The sequence below is a fragment of the Zootoca vivipara genome, chromosome 13 (genome assembly GCF_963506605.1).
Source record: "Zootoca vivipara chromosome 13, rZooViv1.1, whole genome shotgun sequence".
Classification (NCBI taxonomy): domain Eukaryota; kingdom Metazoa; phylum Chordata; class Lepidosauria; order Squamata; family Lacertidae; genus Zootoca; species Zootoca vivipara.
In genome coordinates this window covers 51,514,018-51,529,241 of record NC_083288.1, presented here as the reverse complement: position 1 = coordinate 51,529,241, position 15,224 = coordinate 51,514,018, and the positions used below count along the sequence as shown (strand labels likewise).

Below are 15,224 nucleotides of genomic sequence, written 5' to 3'. Positions count from 1 at the left end.
GTTCCAAGTTGTTTGAGTACCAAGGCGCTTGAGAACCAAGGGACCGCTGTACACTGCTCCCGAGAGGGGACAGCCACGTTCCTCTGGGAGAGCCCGCAAAGAGGGCTTAGAAGGAAACAGCATGACATGAGCTCGTGGAAGAGCTGGGGGATTATAAATAAGCAGAGCCTTCACGATTTGGTTTTAGCTCTTTTCACCTGAATAAGTTTTTAAAACACACAGGTTGCCAAATGGGGAGGGCGCGCTGGTATATTGAGGAACACGTGCATTTCTGGGAAGGCAGAGAAGGAGAAGGAGGGCTTCCGGTTGGCCACAGCGAGACCAGGATGTTGGCCTAGATGAGCCCCTTGGCCTGATCCTGTAGGGGTCTTCTCATCTCATTTGCCTGCCAGTCTCCTTTCATCCATGAGGGTGGGGGCTCTGCATTCAAGTCGCCCCCACCAAACCTTGGCCATCGGGGGAACCTCTAAAGCAGGCATCCCCAAACTCCGGCCCTCCAGATGTTTTGAGACTACAATTCCCATCATCCCTGACCACTGGGGATGATGGGAATTGTAGTTCCAAAACATCTGGAGACCCGGAGTTTGGGGACGCCTGCTCTAAAGCTACTGCAAGGATGCCGAGCTACATGGCTTGATTTATTTTTACATTCGCTTCTCTGCCCATCCACAAACAAAGGTGTGCATTTTCTGGGAATTCTCAGCCAGTTTCCCCCACCCCCACCCCCAATATCACCCCCAAAGTCTGTATATTTTTTATTAAAAAGCAAGCTTTATTGTACTGTGACACCACGGTCAACCTCCGAGGCCGACACACCTGTTCGCCATCCGTCTGCAGCGGCGGAAGAAGGATGATGGCGACTCCTCTCCCGAAACAGATGTTTGGCTCTCTAACCGACGGGAATACAGACCACACAAAGGGCACTAAGAAAAAGGGGGCATCTCCAGGTGCGCTGAGAAGCACCGTGGCAAATGCAATATTTTTCTTCCAACAGGCCTCTGCCATTTCTGAAGGATGAGGTGTGTGTCTCCCACCACCAAAACACAGCTTCAAAAAGCAAATATCCCGATGTTCTCGTGTCGAGGGAATGATGCGAGAGGGAAATGTGAAGTTCATAGCAACTTAGCGACCAGGAACTCTGCTAGACCGGCCTTTGCCAACATGGCGGCCTCCCGATGGGACTACAACTCCCATCATGCCCCGCCAGCACGACGCTGAGGACGATGGGAGTTGTAGTCCGGAGGTCGCCAGTTTGGCGAAGGCTAGCCTAGGCAGTAGCCACATTCCCATCACCTGAGAAGTGTTTATGTGCCTTAAAAAACAAACAAACCAGGATACAGAACCGGGGCATCTTTAGACTTAAATCCCCCTCCAAGATTTGGGGAGGGACGAAGGAACCCCCACCCCACCCCACGACCCAGTCTTTTGCAGTGAAGTTGAGCGACAGACATATTCAGAACAAGACAACAGGTCCAAATTCAAAAAGCCAGAGGGGTCCTTGGAAAACCAAACCGGATTGAAACCGGTTTCATCATTAAGACTCCCAACCCACCTCCCTAGTAGTCCTCAAAAGTTCGATTTTGTGAGTGCTCTGTGGGTTTTCCAAAAGGCACACAATTGCTGAAGCCAGGAGGCAGCCCGTTTACCCTAATGTCAGACAAAGTGTCCTCGGTGAAAAGCATTAACAAATGCCTGTTTGCACGGCGATGGTTCCCCCCCTCCTCCCCCAAAAATGCACTTGTGTGTTTCGAAACTCATCCAGCCGTCTGCAGCCCATTCTCCCCTTCGTAAGGTTTTTCGTTGCTGTGGTTCTAAGGTGGAAGATTTGAGTGACGTCAGGCAGGACGGAGACCCCCAGAAATTCAGCTGAGCTGCGGCAACTGGAAGCCGAAGGCACAGGAGACTTTTTTTAAAAACCTAGAAAAATAAAATAAAAAGGAGACTGTTAAACTTTGGGAATCATAGAGCTGTAGAGTTGATCTAGCCCAGTGTTGGCCAAACTTGGCCAACTAGCTGTTTTGGGACTACAATTCCCATCATCCCTGACCACTGGCCCTGTTAGCTAGGGATGATGGGAGTTGTAGTCCAAAAAACAGCAGGACTACAACCCTTAAAATTCATTTCCAGTTGCCTTAGGAAAAACTCTTTGAAATTACCACACAGATGCTATTGCACTCCTTTGCAAAAGACAAAAATGTTTTCTTCCATTACTGCCAGAAGGGATGCAATAAACTTGGCACAGATGATCACTTATGGTGGGAAGACTTTCGGAATTTAATTTATACCGAAATGATCAATACTGCTAAAGAAACAATTGTTTGCTGCCCAAAACAGTACTATTTTTTGATGACACAGATGGAGATAAGATGTCAAAATATATATATTTGTGACCTGGGCAGCACAAATAGGAATTGCAACTCAACAGAAAACAGTCCCAAATCTTGCCCCAGAGACACTCCCTCTGGAAGACGGCTATCATAACAGAAAAAAATAGGGAAAATTTGAGATTTCAACAAGGACTGGAGCCTTTCTTTCAGGTCTCCAGATGTTCTTGGACTACAACCCCCATCATCTCTGGCTAGGAATGATAGGATTTGTAGTCTGTCTGACGACTCAAAGCTGAGGGCTGCTCCAGACACTTTTCATATAACTGAATTTGATAATTGGGCAACACAGATATTCTTCACTTTGTTATTCAAACCCACGCGCAACGATACTCATTCTGTGTGCCTATTTTACAGCTGGAATGTTTTCCACCTTTCAATGTCCATCTGTTGTCGTGGCCGTTCTCTCACATAGCAAAATGAAATAAAAGAAATCTCGACCAGAGAGAGACTGTGAGCCCCATTGAACTGAGCTCCCCACAGCCCAGACCCATAACAAAGGCTGGCATTCTGGGAGCCGGCAGCCCAAAATACAATAGCCTGCTTGTCAGCCCAGAAGGACAAAGATCAACCTCTCCGTCGGCCATCTGGCCTCTCCGAGGTACCACTCTGCAACCACCCCGCGATCTCAAGACGCCGATAGGAGAGCCAGAATGGCTCAGTGTTTGCCTTGACACACCTCACCCCCATCTCTCCCCCTGTTTGGAACAAGGCATGCACAGTTCTGGTCAGCTCGCCTCAAAACGGAGATTGTTACGAGTTGGGAAAGGTCCAACCCAAACGGTCAAGGGAATGGAACAACTCCCTGATGAGGAATGGCTGTAGCGTTTAGGGCTTTTTAGTTTCCCTGTTTAGAGAAGCAAAATAAAAAAATTCCTTCAGTAGCACCTTAAAGACCAACTGGGTTTTTATTTTGGTATGAGCTTTCGTGTGCATGCACACTTCTTCAGATACACTAGAAACAGAAGTGTCAGACCCTATATATATACAGAGGGTGGTGGGGGTGGGTGGGAATGGGTGATGGGCTGATGGGAGTGGTAAACCTGTAGATGGCTGTTAACGACTGCTGATGACAGCAATTAGTCCTGGGGGGGGGGGAGAAGGGGTGAGGCGCTAAAGAAACCTTGATCATGCATAATGAGATAAGAATCCGATGTCTTTATTCATCCCAGGTGGCTCCATGGTTTTAAGCTTGGTAATGAGTTCCAATTCAGCAACTTCTCTTTCCAGTCTGTTCCTGAAATTTCTCTGTAATAAAACAGCCTCTGTATATATATAAGGGTCTGACACTTCTGTTTCAAGTGTATCTGAAGAAGTGTGCATGCACATGAAAGCTCATACCAAAATAAAAACTTAGTTGGTCTTTAAGGTGCTACTGAAGGAATTTTTTTATTTTGCTTCGACTCAGACCAACACGGCTACCTACCTGTAACTGTTTAGAGAAGTTTTTAATGACTGATCTTTTAACGTATTTGAATATATTTTGTTGGAAACTGCCCAGAGTGGCTGGGGAAACCAAGCCAGACGGGCGGGCAATATAGGGATTTACGCATAAGCTAAACAAGCTATATAGCTTAGGGCCTCACTCTCTTGGGGGCCCCAAAAAAATTTAAAGGGGAAAAAACACCTGGATGTACATTTCCAAAACATAAGATAAAAAACGGTAAAATAAAACCTACAGACGGCAACAGTGTTTTGTGTTGTGTAGGCTCCTATGGTGCAAGTCAGGGGTCCCGCCTGCTAGCCTGCTCCCTAAAATATCACGGGTTTTCTCCTTTCTATATATAGAGTGCCTACATTCTGCATGGACGGGTTGCAGGGCAACATGGGCAAATGGCTTGAGAAACCTATGTGGTCCATAAATGACCATATATATTCAACACAAAAAACAGTGACAATTTGTTGTTGACAAAGGACAGCTGGACATATAAAGGGCCCCATTACCTTCAGTAGCTCAGGGCCTCATCAAACCTAAATCTGGCCCTGTGGGTGGGGTATAAATAATGAATTATTATTTTTATTATTTATTATTATTAGGCAAGTTTGAACAACCATGATAGGAGTTTATAAGATTTTGCCTGGCGCGGGGAAAGAGAGAAGGTCTCCCCCCTCTCTCGTTAACGCTAGATCTCGCGGACATGGCGTGAGGCTGAAGGTCGGAAGATGCAGGGCAGATAAAAGGAAGTCCTCCTCCAGGCAGTGCTTAGCTGGCCTGCGGAACTCCCTCCCACAGGAAGCGGCGATGATCAGCTTTGAAAGACAATCAGAGAAATTCACAGAGGAGAGGCCTCTCGTTTGCAGGCAGCAAATGCTTCTGAATACGAGCTGCTGGGAATCACAGGAGGGGAGAGGGATCTTGGGTTCAAATCCTGCTTGTGAGTTTCCCGTTGGTTGACCACTCTGAGAACAGGATGCTGGACTAGGTGGGCAATTGGCCTGATCTGGCAGGCTCTCCCTATGTAAAATAATAATAATAATAAAATAATAATACTAATCTATATATATATAAAAATGTAAAAATCGTGAAACTGCGTTTTCCACCTTTCTCCGTAACCGCTTGACTGATCGCCCTGAAATTTTGACACAACGATCCAAGCCACTCCCCTCAAAATCCCTCAAATCACACACCTGGGCAGGTATAGACCTGGTTTTCCACCAAGTCAAACAGCGCCCTCAAGTGGCATAATACCCTCCTCCACCCCCTCCCTTCCTGTGAAATCTAAGCCACACCCACAAACCAAATGACATCATCAACCAAGCAACTGAAACCACCAAGGCGGCCATTATCAGACCCCTAGGCCCCCACCAAATAACCAACATTGCCAAGTGGAGGTAGGGGCCTGTCTGGAGGGGGGGGCAATAGGGAGCAGGGATACGTAATGGGTCAGAACAGGGTGGGGGGAGACACAGGGATGAAACCTGCCCTCTCCACAGTATCTCACCTCAACTCAGGGGGACTCTGAGGCTCAGGGGGATCTGAAGGGGGGCTTGTGAGTTTCCCGTTGGTTGACCACTCTGAGAACAGGATAGTGGACTAGGGGGGCTATTACCTGATCTGGCAGGCTCTCCCTATGTATAATAATAATAATAATAATAATAATAATAATAATAATAATGGAACCACAATTCAGGTGGAAGTCCTGCTCTATCCCCTACAATCCCCACCCCATCCTTGCAACTAAACCCACTAAACCAGGCATCCCCAAACTGCGGCCCTCCAGATGTTTTGGCCTACAACTCCCATGATCCCTAGCTAACAGGACCAGTGGTCGGGGAAGATGGGAATTGTAGTCCAAAACATCTGGAGGGCTGAAGTTTGGGGGTGCCTGCACTAAACACAACCAGCTCATCTTGCTTTGAGCAAGAGTAGGGCTTGGGAGGGGCCCCCGTGACCGGCCCTCCCCTTATCTTTTGTAAGGACAGGTTGGCCGACTTTGGAGGAAGCGACGCCCAGATCCTGGCAACACTCTCGCCCAGGTGAGTCAGCGTCTGACCCCTGAGGCAAGCCAGAAACTTATCTCGAGCACTTTCGGGGCAGCGGGAACAGCGAGGGTACCACTGCACATGTGCAAAGTTCCTGTCCCTCTTCAGAGAATAACCGGCAACGGCCACAGCAGAGCTAGGACCAGGAGGAAAGGCTTTCCCGCAGGCTGAGCCCCAGGACCTCTCATTTAAACCCCAGAACATTCTGTGTTCTTGGCAGCCAACCTCCTCCCCTGAAATTCATTGGTCTGGTCTTCCGCCCAGCTCAAAAAAAGGGCTGCGGCTCAGCGAGAGAGCACCAGCTTGGGATGCAGAAGGTTGTGGGTTCAACCCCCGATGGTATCTCCAGGTAGAGAGATACCCCCCTTCCTGAAGCCCTGGACCACAATTGCTGCCAGCCCGTGTCGACAACACCGAGCTCAATTGGTGTGACTCAGTATAAGGTAGCTTTGAGCATTCAAACCCAGCCAGATGGGCAAGGTAGAAATAATAAATGTATTATTATTAATTTTGGTGATTATTATTATTCCCTTCGTTCCCTTACTATCCTTATGCAAACATTGCTCAGCAGGGAGAACGCTTGGCTTCCAGCTCTGACTTTTGACTGCCGGTATTTTGAACTCTGAACCTGCCAAAAGTTACTGATTTGCTGCACGGCCTCTTAAGTTTTCTCTCCAAAACTGCCTCCGTCTCTCTCCTGTCCTTCCCCAGTTCAAAACTGTTTTGAAACATCCACTGCAGGTTGAGGAACCGGGACGTCGGCGTCCAAATTCAGAAATACTTCCCCCAGACTTGAGAGGGAAATTTCCCCAGACTTGCAGAGGCCATCTCTGATTTAGGGGAAGGAAATATTATATACGGTATACCCAAAGGGCTCTATCGGGACCATGGATAGACAATTATTATTCTTTGTATTTTGCCTTTCACACACATCCCCGAGACCGTGACTCAAGGTGGCCAAGGAGGGAGCAAGTCTTTCTTCTCTCGGAAGGGAGTTCCAAAGGTGCTTGGGGGCAGCCACCACAGAGAAGGCCCTGCCCCACGTCCCGGGGAGGGTCGTGGCTCTGACAAAATGGTATCCCCTGAGGATCTCAAGAACCCAGGCAGGTTCGTTGGGGAGAACGGCAATCCTTCAGATAGCCTGGCGCTAAACAATGGCAATTTGCAAAAAGTTCATTTTGCATTTCATAAACCGCTTTGAGGTTTGTTTGGGGGAAATAAAAATAAATGTTTATGATAATTTATATCATAAAACCTATACAACACTTGATTGGTGGTTGTTGTGTTGTTGTTTTTTACAAACACACTTCTAGGCAGTTTATGAAATACAAAATACAGTGGAACCTCGGTTGTCGAACGCTTCAGAAGCCCAAAAATTTGGAACCCAAACGCCACAACCTGGAAGTGAATGCTTCCGTTTTCGAACAATTTTTGGAAGCCAAACTGAGGTTCCACTCGAAAACTGAGGTTCCACTCGACGTTTATAATTTCATAAGGTTTATGATTTTAAATCCACATAAATTCCTCCTTAAGCTGCCCAGGGTGGCTGGGGAGGCCTGGCCAAATGGGCGGGGTATAAGTAATAAATTATTATTATTATTATTATTATTATTATTATTATTATTATGATGATGATGATGATGCCAGGACTTTGACTGAGATGAGCACTTTCCACTTCCGAGTTCAGAACAGAATTTTACACCGCTGGGTGAAGTTTGACAAGCATTTGAACATCGGAAAAGTTCTGCGGGATCAGGCCGATGGCCCATCTGGTCCAGAATCCTCTTCTCAACAGATGCCTCCATGGGACACCTGCCAGCAGGATTCGAACCCAAGAGGCCTCTTCCCTCGTGTTGCGTTCAGAAGCACCGCTGCTTCCTGCGGAAGAGAGTTCCACAGTTCAGCACTATGGAACTCGCCCAGCGAGCTGAACTCAACAAGCACCAACCTTCCATCCTCTTCCATTACACCCCCTCCAGTTTCTTACCATCTCCATCTTCCTTTAAGACGGCGCTGATCTTTCCACGACGCTGCTGCTCCTCCCCCCTGCCCCCGGCATTTGGTTATAAGGCTCAGTGCCGGACGAACCGCAAAGAGCGGGCATTCAGGATATCCGCCGGGTCGGGGAAGACGGAATCCACGCGGAAGCCTTGTGCCAGCGCCACCTTCAGCACCTCCTCCAGGAACTCGTGGCCCGTACGGACCTCCCTCCCGCCAACCGTCAGAGGCTGTAGCTTCTGCTTGGCGTACTCAGTCACCGGAAGCTCAGCTGGGCACGGCGCCCACTCCAGGCAAAGGTGGTGGCACGTCTTGGTGCCCACCGGGGAGTAGTCCCACGCCTCCTCGTCCGATTCCGCCTCGTCTTCGTCCGTGGAGTCGCCTGGCCAAATGCTCAGCTCGCCGCTGGTTCCCGAACCGCTCAGCCGCCGCTTCTGCCCTCCGAAATCTCCGTTGCTGACAATGGAATCCCTCGCCGTGGTGTCCGGCCGGCCGAGAGAGTCCATCCTCCTTGAGGACTGCCCCACACCCTTCCCAGAATGCCCCTCTTCCACGCCGCCGCCCAATTGGCCCAGCCGCCTCCGCAGCAGGGCCAGGAAGTGTTTGTCGGTGCAGAAGACGTTGGCCGTGAAGATGTGCAGGCAGCTGGAGCTCAGCTCGTAGTTTTGCGGCCCGCGGCGGATGTTGAAGTGCAGCAGGCGTTTCCGCACGTCCACGTCGGCGTGCAGCACCGCGTTCCTCCTCTGCCGCCAGCGCTCCGCCTCGACTCGCCGGAGCTCCTCCAGGAGCGGCCGGATCTGGTAGAAGTCCGCCTCGGCCCGCAGGAGGGAGAGCTCGGCGTAGCCCTCGGGCAGGTCCAGCCGGCCGAAGCGGAGGAAGTTGAGGATGTGGCGGAAGGCTTTGCCGTCGCGGTCGATGAAGTAGTTGCCGCAGCTGTCGGTGAGGGCCGGCTGGGGGCCGCGGAACATGGCGCCCAGCATGGAATCTGGGAAGCGGGTCAGGGTGTCCAGGGTGGTGCTGTACAGCTTTCCGCCGACGTTCAAGGTCACCAGGCTGGGCGTCCGCCCCGGGGCCTCGCAGGTGCCTGGCATCGTTGCGAAGGAGGGATTTCACCTGGCGAAAGAAGCATTTGTGAGCAAGGTGTCTCCCCTGCCAGGTAAGTATCTCACCTGCCAGAATGCTGGCAGACCAAACTGATGGACTATTCAGAGATGGCAAAAAAGGCCGCAAAAAAAAAATCAGAAATCAGAAGGGGCAAAACTTTAATAACGAATAGGGGGAAATTAAATCGTATTTGGGACACAGGTGGTAAGGTAAAGGTAAAGGGGCCCCTGACCATCAGGTCCAGTCGTGTCCGACTCTGGGGTTGCGGCGCTCATCTCGCTCTATAGGCCAAGGGAGCCGGCGTTTGTCCGCAGACAGCTTCCGGGTCATGTGGCCAGCATAACAAAGCTGCTTCTGGTGAACCAGAGCAGCACATGGAAACGCCGTTTACCTTCCCGCCGGAGCGGTCCCTATTTATCTACTTGCACTTTGATGTGCTTTCGAACTGCTAGGTGGGCAGGTGGGTAAATGTAAAGGGGCCCCTGACCATCAGGTCCAGCCGTGTCCGACTCTGGGGTTGCGACGCTCATCTCGCTCTATAGGACAAGGGAGCCGGCGTTTGTCCGCAGACAGCTTCTGGGTCATGTGGCCACAGGTGGTGCTGTGGGTTAAACCACAGAGCCGAGGGCTTGCCGATCAGAAGGTCGGTGGTTTGAATCCCCGTGACGGGGTGAGCTCCCGTTGCTCGGTCCCAGCTCCTGCCCACCTAGCAGTGTGAAAGCACATCAAAGTGCAAGTAGATAAATAGGTAGCACTCCGGTGGGAAGGTAAACAGCGTTTCCGTGTGCTGCTCTGGTTTCGCCAGAAGTGGCTTTGTCATGCTGGCCACATGACCCAGAAGCTGTACGCCGGCTCCCTTGGCCTATAGAGCAAGATGAGCGCCGCAACCCCAGAGTCATCCGCGACTGGACCTAACGGTCAGGGGTACCTTTACCTTTACATCGTACTTGGAAGAACACTGTAAACAACTGCACTCTTTAACAGGACTCAAATAACACTTGTAATATAACAAAGACTTTGGATGTACAGTAATGGATAATTTATCAATTGGGTGATGTAAAATATGCAGCAGAAAAGGATAAGTGTGGAACCCAGGGAAGGGTGGAGGGAAGTCTCTAGATTCAAAAGAATCTTGCATTTTTTTTATCTATATGTGCGTTTGAATGTAAACATTAATGGGATAAAATCGAATAAAAATAATTTTAAAAAAGAAAGAATGAAGAATTTGTGGATTGAGTACGCATCGGAGCGGAACAACAGCCTGCTGGGATCAGGCCACTGGCCCACCGTCCTGTTGACAGGGGACAACCACATGCCTGGAAAGGAAACCTTCAAGCAGGATTCGAACACGAGGGCACCTCTTCCCTCTTGCAGCAACTGGAATCTAGAAGCATGAAGAACTTTCTGACAGCAAGAGCCGTTCGACAGTAGAACAGACACCCTCAGGAGGCAGTGGATTTTCCTTCCTTGGAAGTTTGGACGCAGAGGTTGGATGGCCACCTGTCATGGATGCTTGAGCTGAGATTCCTGCCTTGCAGGGGGGTTGGACTAGATGACCCTTGAGGTCCCTTCCAACTCTACAATTCTATCTGCAACTGTGAAGTCAGGTCACGCCAAGCAGCCATAAATAGCCCTCTCCTCCTCCTCAAGGAATTTCTCCAATCCTCTTTTAAAGCTATCTAAGTTGGTGGCCGTCACTGCCTCCTGCAGCAGGGAGTTCCACAGTTTAAACCACCTGCCATGTGAAGAAGGACTTTGTTGTATCTGTCCTGTTCACATCTGCCTAGTACCCTTTCTCTAAACTAAAATCTCAAACACTGCAAACTTTCTATCCAGTCAATAGTTTTGCTTGCCCTTTTCTGAACCTTTGCATATGAGTAAACAACTATTCTGACGCATTAAAATTGTTGTTAAAGGAGAGAAAACTGGATATGGAACAACTGATTGGTTCAAAATTGGGAAAGGAGTACGACAAGGCTGTATATTGTCTCCCTGCTTATTTAACTTATATGCAGAATTCATCATGCGAAAGGCCAGACTAGATGAATCCCAAGCCGGAATTAAGATTGCCGGAAGAAATATCAACAACCTCAGATATGCAGATGACGCAACCTTGATGGCAGAAAGCGAGGAGGAATTAAAGAACCATTTAACGAGGGTGAAAGAGGAGAGCGCAAAATATGGTCTGAAGCTCAACATCAAAAAACCAAGATCATGGCCACTGGTCCCATCACCTCCTGGCAAATAGAAGGGGAAGAAATGGAGGCAGTGAGAGATTTCACCTTCTTGGGCTCCTTGATCACTGCAGATGGTGACAGCAGTCACGAAATTAAAAGACGCCTGCTTCTTGGGAGAAAAGCAATGACAAACCTAGACAGCATCTTAAAAAGCAGAGACATCACCTTGCCGACAAAGGTCCGTATAGTTAAAGCTATGGTTTTCCCAGTAGTGATGTATGGAAGTGAGAGCTGGACCATAAAGAAGGCTGATCGCCGAAGAATGGATGCTTTTGAATTATGGTGCTGGAGGAGACTCTTGAGAGTCCCATGGACTGCAAGAAGATCAAACCTATCCATTCTGAAGGAAATCAGCCCTGAGTGCTCACTGGAAGGACAGATCCTGAAGCTGAGGCTCCAATACTTTGGCCACCTCATGAGAAGAGAAGACTCCCCGGAAAAGACCCTGATGTTGGGAAAGATGGAGGGCACAAGGAGAAGGGGACGACAGAAGACGAGATGGTTGGACAGTGTTCTCGAAGCTACGAATAAGAGTTTGACCAAACTGCGGGAGGCAGTGGAAGACAGGAGGGCCTGGCGTGCTCTGGTCCATGGGGTCACGAAGAGTCGGACACGACTAAACGACTAAACAACAACAAAGGAGAGCAGGGGTGGGGGTGGGGGTGGCCCTCCCAATGTTATTGGACTACAACTCCCATAATCCCTGGCTCCCGCCTGGCTGGGGCTGATGGGAGTTGGAGTCCAACAACATCTGGACTTCCCAGCCCTGCCCTGCAGATTCTTTCCTACAAATAGACCAGAAGAAGCTGAGGTCAGGGCAGTCATTAAGAGCTGAATGCATTCATTTCCCTTTGACGCCTTGCTATTATGACACATGCTTGTTTCATCTCGAGACAGGTAATTACTTTTTGCTGCTTGGGCTTCCAAGCAGCAGACATTAAAAAACATAAATCCATCACACCGTCGAAAATTCACAGGAAACTTTAGCGTTCCTCACACAAACACCGACAATGTCCGGGCCTCAGAATTAGGCTTCCGGAAAAGCTTGCTTGGTTGTTTTGCTGTCCTTGTTGTTCCCTCTCTTTTTTCAGAGGGGGGGGGGTAATGTTTCTAGACCTCAAGGTTGCAAATATATGGCTGGAGGTTGCACAGGCAATCTCAGGGCCCAGGCAGGGGCGGAGGCTCTGCCCCAGAGAACTTGCTATTTAATTTAATTTCGACAAAGGGAAAAGGGGGAAGATTGAAGCATGTGTGTAAAGAAAAGATAATAAAAGGGCATTCAAATGCAGGAGCTACACACTGGAGGGTTTTTAATCTTCATTGGAAGTTTTTAAACAGAGGTTGGATAGCCATCTGTCAGATTCTTTAGCTCAGGGTTGAACTAGAACACCCTATACAGTAATTCTAATTTATAGATAGATAGATAGATAGATGATAGATAGATAGATAGATAGATAGATAGATAGATAGATGATAGATAGATAGATAGACTTAGTATCATTTTAACACTGTCGATTTTGGCTTCTCCTTTTTTGGATAAAGTTTGCATCTCCCTATTTGTAAAGTTTTAAATTTACCAGCATTTTCTTATGCATATTTTATGGGATTTCAGTTTATGAGTTTTTCCATCAATTAAGTGGCATGTATAAATACCATAAAATAACAAGGGGGGGGTTCCTTGGTGTGAATTCCTTCCCATAGAGCCCTTAAGGTTTACTAATCACCTTTCCCCTAAAATAATTTGACTTTTCCTTCTCAAAGATTTAAAAGTTTTAAAGACAATTCATCTAAGCAACCGACTAATTTAAATGTTGCAGCCCTCTTCTTGGAAAATTTTTTTTATTCGGACAGGAGGCGGAGCGAAATATGGGTTCCAATACAATACACCTAGCTTGGGATCTGAGCAGGAAACCTGCAATAAAATTGGGAGTTTTGACAAGGAGCTCGGGTATAACATTCGAGGGGAAGGTCCACAACAATTGGGCCAAGGATGATGGGCGCTGTAGTCCAAAACATCTGGGGAGGGGCGCCAGGTTGGCAAAAGCTGCCCCCAGCTGAGGAGGCGGAAGAAGGTCTGATCAGTTTCATCTCGGCGTCATGGGTTTGAGCTCCATGTTTGGCACTGCAGGGGGTTGGACTAGATGACCCACGGGGTCCCCCCCTTTCTAACTCTACAAAACTGTGAATCTTCTTTAAAAAATAAAAATAAAATTCCCCAAGCCAGGAGAGACCTCCCCCAAACTTACGGTCAAAACCAACCTTTTCAAAAAGGGAAAAACTTTGCAGACCCTGTCATTTTTGTGTATAGGTTTTACATTAGCTGAGCTCCTAAAGGTCACTTGTAACAACATGAATGAGGTTTTAAAATTGGATTGTTAAGATATCAGATTCTAATGATGTGCATGAATAAGTAATGGAACCAGGAGGCGGAGTGGAGGGAAGTCAATTAAGATACATGACGTGAATTTTTGAATTTTGTTTTTTTGTTTGTTATATAAAATTTATAAATTGTATCTAAAACAACAACAAAAACAACCCGAAGGAAATGCACAGATGACATCAAAGTCCAAAAATAAAATTAAAAACTTGATCTTCCAGAAAGAGGCTGGCTGTACCAGGAAAAGATTTCAGGGATGGTTGGTCGGCTAGAACTATTTCAGCCCAGGAAAAGCCACCCCACCCCACCCCCCACCCACTCAACCCAAAAAGGCCTGGGAGTGCCGGGGGTTGCGGGATCCTTTGGAGGGGGGCTGTCCTAAGGGGGGGGGAGGACCACCCAAGAGGAAAACAGGACGGGGGGGGCCCGATCCTGCCGGGGGAGTCGCTGTACCTGGAGCGGAGGCGATGTCTCTGGGCGGCTCCCGGTGCCGGCGCAGGAAGTGGAGCGCAGCGTTGCGCCCAGCTGAGCTTATCTCGGCGCCGGCCGCCCTTTATAAGGGAAGGAGGGACCGGCCGGGGGGACGGGCAGGCGCCGGTCTCCGCCCCGACGGACGCCCGGGAAGGAGGGAGGGAGGCAGGGAAGGGACCCAGGCGTCCGGGGCGGGCGTTCTCTCCGCCCTCGCGCCTCTCCCTAGAACAGGTATGGGGGATCCGGGAGTCCCGCCTCCCAGAAGCGAGGAGGGGACCCAGGCGTCCTGGCACCCAACTCCCCGACCCCCCACGAACCTCCAGATTCCCCAAAGGAAACATCACGGGAAAATGGGATGGGAAATCGAAAAAAAGAAAAGAAAAATCTATCATGTCTCGGATTGTTGATGTGAACTTTTTGGAAATTTAATAAAATATATATTTGGAAAATGGAGGGCAAGTTTCCCAGCGCGCTTGATCCGCTAGCCGTGGAAATAATAATTAAAAAAACTCCCTCCTGGATCTCCCCAGTTGCTTTAATCCTCCCTTCTCCAAGCATAATACAGTACTTAACTTTCTGCTTTCCATGAAGTTATAAAGTAGCATTTCTGAGCATGTGAAGAGTGCCTTTGCCAAAAAGCCGAGTCGGCACAGGTTGGATAGCCACCTGCCGTCAATGCTTTAGTTGAGATTCCTACCGTACATTGCAAGGGGGTTGGACTAGATGACACTCGGGGTGCCCTGCAACTTATGATTCTATGAATGGATTGGGAAAATGAACCAACAGGTCAGGCGATGCGATGTCCCAAGCAGGATTCAGGCCCAACAGCGCACCTTATGTTAGAAGCACAAGGAAAGGGGCAAAGGTCTTGTTTTTTCCTCTGCCCTCCACGAGCCCCACTCCTCTCCTGCTGACGCCGCCCAATATGACCTCTTTCTCGCCTAAGATGCCAGAAGATTAAAGGAGGCCGCAGGCTGCTTGGGATCTAAAAGACTGCAGCAAAGCATCATTTGCAGAATCTAATTATATCTTCTCCCACATTCCTCAGTTATCTTCTGTTGCATCAGTTTGGGAGCCCAGAATATGGAATATTCCCTCCTCAGCAAACCCGAAGGGAAGCGGCGTCAGGAGTGAGCCAGCCTGGGATTTCTGAGTCCTTTTTCTTGGCTA

At 48.9% G+C, this 15,224-nt stretch overlaps 1 protein-coding gene across 3 annotated transcripts; it reads right to left on the bottom strand.

The window, feature by feature from the left end:
- Positions 1 to 617: 617 nt before the first annotated feature.
- Positions 618 to 14,129, bottom strand: KCTD11 (potassium channel tetramerization domain containing 11). 3 transcript variants are annotated; one of them, XM_035136556.2, is made up of 3 exons: positions 14,037 to 14,129; positions 7,855 to 8,978; positions 618 to 1,917 (listed from the first exon to the last, which is right to left on the bottom strand). In XM_035136556.2, exon 2 carries the CDS (start codon positions 8,954 to 8,956, stop codon positions 7,940 to 7,942), a length of 1,017 nt encoding a protein of 338 aa, XP_034992447.1. In that variant the 5' UTR covers positions 8,957 to 8,978; positions 14,037 to 14,129; the 3' UTR covers positions 618 to 1,917; positions 7,855 to 7,939. The 3 variants fall into 3 exon arrangements, with proteins under 3 accessions (XP_034992447.1, XP_034992449.1, XP_034992448.1); XM_035136558.2 differs by lacking the exon at positions 618 to 1,917 and adding an exon at positions 1,927 to 4,839; XM_035136557.2 differs by lacking the exon at positions 618 to 1,917 and adding an exon at positions 4,846 to 7,745.
- Positions 14,130 to 15,224: the final 1,095 nt, after the last annotated feature.

Bases quoted from the DNA above. Each gene is read 5' to 3' on its own strand.
- KCTD11 (XM_035136556.2), bottom strand. From the start codon at position 8,956: ATGCCAGGCACCTGCGAGGCCCCGGGGCGGACGCCCAGCCTGGTGACC.